We start from the raw sequence: 9,756 nt of genomic DNA, 5'->3' as shown, positions 1-9,756 counted from the left end.
AAACACTCAGCAATTAATCTTTCTGCTGCTCTCCCCAACACTGGCTTTGTACGTTTCAGAACAGAGTCATAGTACAAGTAATATTAGAAACAATCTTCTGACCAAACTGATAAAGTAGTAAAAACAGTGACGACTTTTCCAGCTGTGATACATTCTAATACTACAGGATCCCCACAAAAAGAAACTATGTAATTAATCTAATTAAATCTCAAAACAAACATCGATATAGAAATAGAGTCACTCACCAACTACAGCATAACCACCAGGAACTATGGGATACACGCTGCCTGCAGCATGTATACCATCAGGAAACATGGTTGCCATGATCTCACCAACAAGTCTGCCAAAGGCTGCACCTGCACACCAATACAGCAAGAACATTAGTTTAAGGTTCACCAGGGCAGTGGAAATCATTTAAAAAAGAGAAAGAGGTTTAATTCACCAATAAGAAAAACAGGCATGAAGGCTCCGCATGGAACGGGCATGGTGGTGGCCACAGCAGACATCCAGAACTGAAAGAGGGAGACAGAGTTTTACAGACTTAACCATCTCTGAAACTCTTACAAGGCACCAAGATTAGACATACAGATGAAGTCTTGAAATACTATCATTAATTATGAAAAGAGAAAACAGTCCCACATCTGATTGTCTGACCCTCCCAGAGCCCTGATATTATCACAGAGTGAGTTTGGGATTAGACGAAGAGGCAGGAGACACTGCTGTGACCTCTGCCAAGCTCTCAATGACACTAAAGGTAATCGACAAGAACTACTTGTCACAGTAAGTTTGAAAGCGTCGCCGGTTTGATTTCAGTGCATAAAAGCCTTTCACGTCGCCTACCTTCATAACAGTGAAGAGGATGAGCGTGATGAAGACGTTGACCTGGGGGTGTTTCCAGGCATGGTGGTGGCTGATGTAGTCAAACTCCTCCGCCACACCCTGACGGCACCATGTCCGATTGTCAAACAGCGCCACTAGAGACTCGTGCTGCGTCAGCTGACAGATCGACACACGGAAACGCAAACACACACAGACATACCCAAAAAAGAAGCATCCTGAATCTGAATATCTGTTTTGGCTCTCTAACGTCAGAAGGATCTGTTTAGGAGACTCTAGCAGTCTGACAAGGTCAGCCACAAAGGCTCTGTTCGAATACAAGTCCCCTGGAAAAAGAAACGTTCAGTAACCAGGGGTCCAATTACATGTGAACCCATACTATTTGCTCTCTGTCTTAGAAAGGGCTATTTCCACCCACACAGTTCTTTCTATATTGATATAAACCTACTCATAGTACACTGGAGACTTGGCACTTGAAAGTAGTTTTGATTTTTTTCTTTCAAATTTAGGCACAAAAACTGTAGAAGAAATGATGTAGCTGTTTAAAAATTCATCTTGCAGGCTTCAAAACTGTAAGCTGTAGCAATTAATTGACTGACTACTTTTGATAACTGTGACACATCTCTTGAAACACTCCATCCATCCACCGCTTATCCAACTTAGGGTTGCGGGGAGGCATCAGAGTCTATCCCAGCAGGACGCACAGGTCGCCAGCCCATCACGAGGATAACACAGAGACAGACAACAACACACTCTCGCATTCACACCTCCTGCTTATTTAGAATCACTAGCTAACCTAACAGGCATGTCTTTGAGCCCTGGTAGGAAACCCACACAGACACAGGGAGAACATGCAAACTCCACACAGGAAGGTCCGAACCCAGTGTCTACTGGCTGCGAGGAGACGGTGTTGATCAATTTTGCTCCGTCATGTGTAAGTTTTGACATCTGTGCTTTAAATGTGCCAAATTACACCAAAGATTACACTTTTTTTCCCTTTTACACACAAAATCATCTCAATAGACTGAGAAGTAACCACAAAACTGACTCACGAGCAGTTTCATGGCCAAGTGCTGACCGTTTTTGTCATTTTTTTATGAGGAAGGATTTTAAGGAGATTAAAGTTCTCAATGTCATTCAAAGTGCTGTGATTACATTTAGCAGCTGTTTATGGAAGCTGCACAAATGTTAGGATAGACATCCAGGTAAAAAGTCCTCCCACACAAATTCAACAGCTCTGCGTATAGAAGAGTGGTGATAGCTGTTTGGCGACTGCTGGATTAGATGTGTAACTGCTCTGTAAAATAAATGCGTGAATTGATCTGACATGACTGAATTATGAACTATTATCAGCTCTGTTTAAACTGCATACAATTGTGTGTACTTTACAGTATAAGAGAGCACATATTTGTCCCATAGTGGGTTCTCTTCATTGGCTCCCTTTTAAATCCAGAATCAATTCTAACGTCCTTCTTCTCAAAAGATCCTGAATAATCAGGCCTATCTTATCTTAGAGATATCCTATTACAATATCACCGTAAAAAAGCACTTCAGTCTCAGACAGTGGGCTTACTTGTGGCCCCTAGGATGTTTAAAAGTACAATGGGAGGTGAAACCAGCTCCCAGTTTGGATTCAGGAGACAGACACCCTCTCTACTTTTATGATTAAGCTCAAAACTGTTGTTTTTAAAAAAGCAGATCGTTAGGCGTATGGCGTTATGCTGCAATAGGCCTAGCCTGCTGGGGCTTCCCATGATGGACCTAGTGCTTCTTCTTCATCTCTTTTTACTCACTATGTGTTTATACATCACTTTGTATTTAATAATTATTTAATAATAATAATAATAATATGTGACTTCTACAGTGTGTCTTTTTTCCTGTCGTTCTCCTATCTCTTCCTGTAGAAAGAGAGTTTTTCCTTCCCACTGTTGCAAAGTGCTCGCTCGTAGGGGGTCTTCTGATTGTTGGGATTGTTACTTTACAATATGAAGTGCCTTGAGGCAACTGTTGTTGTGATTTGGTGCGATAAAAATGAAATAGAATTGAACAGACAGCTGCTTTTAATACTGAAGAAAAGTTCTGGAGCATCCCCACTCCACTCCCAGATACAGAGTTACACTGCTGAAATAAAAAAAAAAAATTATATATAAATAAAAATTAAGATCTTGCTGCAGTCTTCCTTTTCTGATTCCCAGTGATTAGACTACATCTGTCCCCGTGCTTTGGGAATAGCCTTTAAGCCCTCTTGAAGCCTTTATGTAGGCTTCATTTAAAATGACCATCAATCATCTCACAACAGTCATCGCATGCTTCCATACTGTCAAAGGAGTGTGAAAGTATTTTTTCACCTGTCCAGCCATGAACTGTCCGAAGCCCGGAGGGAACGTGAGTGTGGAGATCAGCAGGGTGACAAGCGCAGGATACACCAGACGCCTGACAGGAAGAGATGGACTGTGGGGTCATTAATGAGTGTGCTTGACACACTGTATGTGCATACCTAGTTTCTTGGTGGTGTGGAAAGAGAGAGATAGTGTATAAATAGCTCCCGATGACGTGTGTGAAACCGACCCAATTCATACAAGAGATTTACCTACATTTCCCAGGACTACATTAGCTTTGTGACATAGAGTGTGAGGCCAATTTTAAATAGAAGCATAGGAGCACATGGGCAGGATGTTCATGATCCTTGTGTTTAGTTAGAGTTTAACCAGCTAAAATGTGTCAGTGTGTGTGGTTGTGTTTTTAGATGTGTCTTTAATATCTGACATATGCTTATTGGTTTTAAGGCAGAGTAAGATGAGAAGATCATAATACTGTTATTATTTCAGTTTGTTAAATATGAAGTTAAAGCCAACAGATGATAGCTTAACTGAGTATAAAGACTGGAAACTAAAGAGTATAATTATATATATATGACGGACAGAACAGTGCAGTCTGAAAATAAAAAAAACAACACAAAGTGCTTTTCCCCCCCTATTTCCCACAGAGGGTTGTAAAAAAGACTAGTGGAAAATTAAGCTTGTAGTAAAATGCCTAATGAATTTATGATTTCAGTCACTAGTTTATGTCCTCTTGAATACAACATGATACTCATTTTATAGCTTCCCAGTTCCCACAGATGGTGACACCCAAAAATGCTCAGCTTGAGGCTTCCAAATGAGCCGACACTTGCCATGTCCATCTTTTACATACAGTCTATGTTGGAAACAGCTAGCCTTGCACTCAAAGCTCCTAGATTTACAAGCTTTGTCTTTATTTGGCTCCTTTGTACACAAGTCAAAACATCAACCTGAAAAGTTGCTGTTTTACAATAAGTTATTTGAAAGACTTTCTTCATATGCTGTAAAACTTTAGTTTTGTATGGATAAAAGTGAAAATAGTTGAGCGGGAAGAATGATACTTTGAGGAGATGATGAAGAAAATGAGAGTGATGAGGACGGATGGAGGAAAGGTAGTGAATTAGGAAGTGCAGAGACCAATAAAGATGAACTGACAGCAGCTTTGAAGAAGATGAAGCACGGCACTCTGGGACTATGGAGATGTCTAGAAGAGAGGGTAGTGGACCTTTTAACCAGATAAGGAGATTAAGTGTACTGGTACCTTCGTGAACAAGCAGGATGTGCAGAGCTATAGTAACTACAGTGGGAAAAAGTTGATGAGGCATACCATGAAAGTATGGCTAGGCTGAGAAGAGAGCTGACGATCAATGAGCAGCAGTATGAATTCATACAGATCCAGTGTTTGCTTTGAGGAGGTAACAGGGAATTGCACTGTGTCTTTGTGGAGTGGGAGAAAAGTATGTGAGGGTGGTGTAGGACATGTATGAGGAGGTGGGGGTGGGATTACACCGGGGATCTCCTCTGAGGCCCTTCTTGTTTGCAGTGATGTTGGATAGGTTGACAGATGAGGTCAGGCAGGACTTTCTGTGAACTCTGATGTTTGCAGATGACATTGTGTTCTGTAGTGAGAGTAAGAAGCAGGCGGAAAACTCTGGATAGGTGGAGGTATGCTCCGTAGAGAAGAGGAATGAAAGTCAGTAGAAGTAAGACAGAATATACGTATGTAGATGAGAGGGAGGCAGATGTAACTTGTGTAGCAGTGAAGCATAAGTAGTGAAGGTGGAGTTGAAATACCTGGGGTCAGCCATTCAAAGCAAAGGACTGCACACAAGAGAGACAAAGATGAGAGTGCAGGCCGGGTGGAGAGGGTGGAGATGAGTTTCAGGGGTGATTTGTGACAGAAGAACAGCAGCAAGAGTTAAAGAAAAGCTTTACAAGATGGTAGTGAGACCTGATAAAAAGACAGAGGGCTGAGCTGGAGGTGGCAGAGCTGGGAGTGAGCAGGATGGACAGAATTAGAAATATGTAAATCAGTGGTTTGGAGACAAAGTTAGAGAGCCAAGGCTGAGATTGTTTGGACATGTGCAGATGAGGGACAGTGGACATGTCTGGTAAAGAATTCATGGATGTGGCGAAGGAGGACATGCAGAGGGTTAGTGTGACAGGATGCTAAGTGCAGGGTGAGATGGAAGCAGATGAAGTGCTTTAGAGCCTCATAAAGGGACCAGCTGAAAGAAGATGGATGAGGGAAAAAGTGTGTGTACAACTCACAGCAGGTTTGTGAGTTTGTGAGACAGTTTGTGCCTCAGAGTAAGAGCATGAAAAAAACGATGTTATACATTAGTCAGCTTTAGATGAGTTGGTTAGCTAGTTTCAGTACCCTGTGAAAGATCCACAGTCATTGTTTCCAGTCTCAGTTAAGCTAGCTTTCTGCTAGCAGTTGCAGTATTAATCGTTTCATCAAACTCTGTGAGTAATTTCCAAATATGTCAAACTGTTCCTTTAAGCTGGGCAAGGGGACGTTGGGTCTATGAATCTACAAATGTTTAATGATTTTGTGTAAGACTGGGGTGAGATACTTACTTCCTCAGCAAGAACTTGTTAATTGTCTTCTGCTTCCTCATGCACTCGACTATCAGCCGGTTCAGGTAGACAAACAGAGCTCCCCCAAAACCACACGCAATCCTACACACACACACAGAGACACGGCTTGTTTGGCCTGTTGAAGGTAAAACAGAACAGCATTGTGGTGCAAAACAAAAGCAGCCACATGGAAAAAGAATTACCACAAATGAAACAAAGCTACAGTTTTGCTATGCCTGGTTAAGTCAGTCACAGTTGGAAGCTCTTTTCAAGGAAGCCAACCGATGTTAATTCATCGTTTCTCTCCATGAAGATACATCAAACAAATCACATTTGGCACGTTCTGATCTGGACCGAGCCTCTGCTTGTAATCAGCAGAGTAAAAAGTTAATTTCATGCCCCGTTCATCGAATACAAATCAACCTTCAGACTCTTAAAAGACTTGGGAGAACGGCAGAAAAGGAGCTCAGATCTCCTCAGTAACAGAAGCTGCTTGGGGATCAGGGCTCCGTTTAATGTGGCGCCAGTCCAGAGAAACACACTCACCCCAGTATGGCAAAGGCTGGCAGCTCCTGAAGGTCAAACGGGAAGTCCAGACGGAAACGGGTCTTAAAGAGAGCAGTGATGGTCTCTGAGAAAAAGAAGACTGTTCTCACTCTGCTATACAGCAATCTGTTATGAATGAAAACTGGCTTTTAAACTGAACCACTAAAGACAACCACTTACCTCATCACGCCTCTTAAAGATATACTTATATATACCGAATTACATTTTATATAGAGTCTCATTAAAGTAGCCACCATGTTAGGTACACCTAGTAACTTGTTAAATTGAATTGGAAAGGGGTTCCCTTTTCGATTAAGTTCACCCTTTTATATGAAAGAGATCCACTTTGGCCTTCAGAAATGCATTAATTCTTAATGGCAGAGATTTAACAAGGTGCTGGAAACACTTCGCATGACATGATAGCATCACACAGTAGCTGTGGGTTTGTCAGCTACACATCCTGATCATGTCCTGATGATCCTGATCCATCATGATGTGAATCCCCTGTTTTACCACATCCCAAAGGAGGTCATCTGAGTACAATGAACTTAGTGTCATGTTCAGGGACAATAATTTTGAGATGATTTGAGTTTTGTGACATGGTGGAAATGATCAGCAACAATGTTCAGGTCGGCCGTGGTGTCGTGCGCAAAGACAGTAGAGAAAAGACTATTACACTAGCACCACCAGCCTCAATCACTGATAAAAGGCAGGATGGAGCCATGCTTCCATGTTGTCCATGCTGAATTCTAACCCTATGATTTGAAGGTCACATCAGAAATTAAGATAAATCAGACTAGACAACATTTATCCAATCCTCTATTGTCCAGTTTTGGTGAGCCTGAGTAAATCGTAGCCTCAGTTTCCAGTTCTTAGCTGACAGAAGCAGCACCTGGTGTGGTCTTCTGCTGCTTCAGCGCTCTCTTTCAATGACTGACATGATGTAAATTTCCGAGATGCTCTTCTGTATGTCTTGGTTGTAATAAGTGTTTGTTGGGGTTTCTGTTGCTTTCCTGTCAGCTTGAAGCATTCAGGCCATTCTCCTTTGACCTTTGACATCAACAAGGCATTTTCGCCCACAGAACTGCCTCTCACTAGATATTTTTTTGCTTTTTCAGACCATTTTCTGTAAACCCTAGAGGTAGTTGTGTGGATTGTGTAGATCAGCAGTTTCTGAAGTACTCTGAGCATCAGTCTGGAACTGACAAACATGCAACATTTAAAGTTGTTTAAATCACCTTTCTTCCCCATTCTGATGCTCCAGCAGGTCGTCTTGACCATGTTTAGATACCTAAATGCACTGAGTAGCTTCCACGTGACTGGCTGATTAGATTTATTTTAACGAGCAGTTGAATAGATGTACCTAATGAAAGGGTCGGTGAGTTTAAATTAACTCGTTTAATTGCATATTATGATATTTTTCTTGAAACAGAACTGGAAGAGTCTGTTTCTGTTTTGTACTTTACCTTCCTCCTGATTCCAGACAGCAAGCACTCTGAATATGAAGGCGCTGAAGGTGGCAGCGAAGAAGCCCCTCCAGTAGTTCCTCACAGCAAAAAATGTTGACGTGACCTCAATACTGAACAGCACCCCTGCAACGCACAAACATACATACAGAGAGTGAGCCGTTCCCAGAGCCCAACTGCAGTCAAGAAAGCAGCAAATTCTCAACTTTATTTTAATATCAGATATTCTAGCAAAGAGCTATTCTCAGGCTTTCACCTTATAATTATTTAACTATCAGATGATCTCTATAAATCGTGACCTTCCTTAACTGATTCATGTAGTCTATAACATTTTAGAAAAACACAAAAATACCACAGTAGCTGCATATTTAGCTTCAGTGACTCAGTGAATCAATTAAATACTTCAGCTCTGATCATCACGGCTATAATCTTTTGTTATTTTCTCATGGATTTTCAGCATTTTGCAAAAAACCCAACAAAGATTTCTAACTCGCAGGACCTGTTTGTTTGCTTGTTTGGAAATGCCACACAGCTACATGAATCGTGTCTCGGTGAATGTGCAGTACATACTGTACTGTTGTCAGTATGAGTTTGTCTAGTCGTTCTAAATAAATGAGACAGGGTGTCAATCACGCCCCAAAAACAAGTTCCTCTTGTCGCTTGTGGCCACAAGCATCCATTCTATATGGCTCAAATGATGCAGACGAGAAGACATTGATCAAAATAATTATAACTTAAGGTCCTCTTTACAGCTTTTATTAGTCTTGTCATTGTCATTAAGCATAGATTAAAATGCTAAAGAACATGTCACTCTATTCAAACCGCTGTGAAAGAATGGGCACCTTTATTTAGCAAGCAAATTTCAAACACAGAAGTGAATTCACACGACAATTAAAACCTTCTGAACAACCCGACTCATGAAGAACGTCAATTAAGAAAGAAGAAAATAAGGTCTAACAAAAAATCTTATAATGAAGCAGAAGATGGAAATTCACCCTAATAATCAACAATTAGAGCAAAGGTCGAGAAGTACTTGAAGTTCTCAGGGGAAAAAAATGCAAATTTTAGCATTTGCATAAGTGGGCGAGTCCATCTGTTGAAGAAGATGGTAAGATGCAGTCGAATGCAGAACAACCACCGAGTGATACCAAGTATGATTCATCATGTGAGCATCCACGGAAAACCACTTTAATCTGAGGATTTTAACGTGGCTCTAATGTGGATGATTATGATCTTCACCCTTGAGAAAACATAATCCTAATCCCCGCTGCACCACAAGTATCAACAGCCAACAGTTAAACAGGACCACTAAGACACAACGTCATCCATTTAAAGACATAAATCTAATAATCACTCTTTTTTAACCCACGTTGATCCCTATCAGCTCCTGCAGAGCAGAAGCTCCTCAGCTGCTCGAAGTCGCCAAAAGCACCACAAATTTGAGAATTATCTGTATGTTTAACGCTAAGTACAACAATTCCTCACTGTTTTCATGTTATAGTTTGGTGCATTAGTATTATAAAATATCATTTAGATCACTTTCAAAGTAATTTAAAGAGTTGATCAAGTAAAAGTTGATAACAATGCTCAAAAGGTTATCTAAAGTTACAGGAAACATTAACATTCATGGACACATGAGCATTTGGCAGCTGACAGAGTTTGCTTCTCTGAATGAAAAGCAGTTTTTAAAGTTTTAATGTAGTTTCACATGGGACTGTATATTAACCATCAGTGAATACGGTAGATTTACATTTGAACTTGAAGCCAACTTAATTTATCAGTATGAGGAAGGTTTAGTCTGCTAAAACGGTGAGAACGGAAGAGCTGAAGGTGTTAAAACTTCAGCAGTGCTGACTTCACTGTTAGAGCTGTGGCGGTCTATCAAAATAAATATGTTGCCGACAGCAGTTAAAGAGGATTGGTATTAAGTAGTAAAAAGAAAAACAAAATAAGTGATCATTCAAATACACATATAAAGCCAAAGA

At 40.8% G+C, this 9,756-nt stretch overlaps 1 protein-coding gene across 1 annotated transcript in view; it reads right to left on the bottom strand.

Moving 5' to 3' along the window:
• Positions 1–9,756, bottom strand: part of clcn2a (chloride channel, voltage-sensitive 2a) — a 58,189-nt gene that overhangs the window by 15,158 nt on the left and 33,275 nt on the right. The window contains exons 9-15 of the mRNA XM_026149016.2: positions 7,772–7,897; positions 6,306–6,390; positions 5,760–5,861; positions 3,186–3,288; positions 841–996; positions 443–512; positions 246–356 (exon numbers count right to left, since the gene is read on the bottom strand). Of these exons, the coding sequence (XP_026004801.2) occupies positions 246–356; positions 443–512; positions 841–996; positions 3,186–3,288; positions 5,760–5,861; positions 6,306–6,390; positions 7,772–7,897 (753 nt within the window). The remainder of the gene's footprint in view (positions 1–245; positions 357–442; positions 513–840; positions 997–3,185; positions 3,289–5,759; positions 5,862–6,305; positions 6,391–7,771; positions 7,898–9,756) is intronic.

Source organism: Astatotilapia calliptera, chromosome 18 (genome assembly GCF_964374335.1).
Source record: "Astatotilapia calliptera chromosome 18, fAstCal68.1, whole genome shotgun sequence".
NCBI lineage: Eukaryota > Metazoa > Chordata > Actinopteri > Cichliformes > Cichlidae > Astatotilapia > Astatotilapia calliptera.
This window is presented reverse-complemented; position numbering and strand designations above follow the sequence as displayed.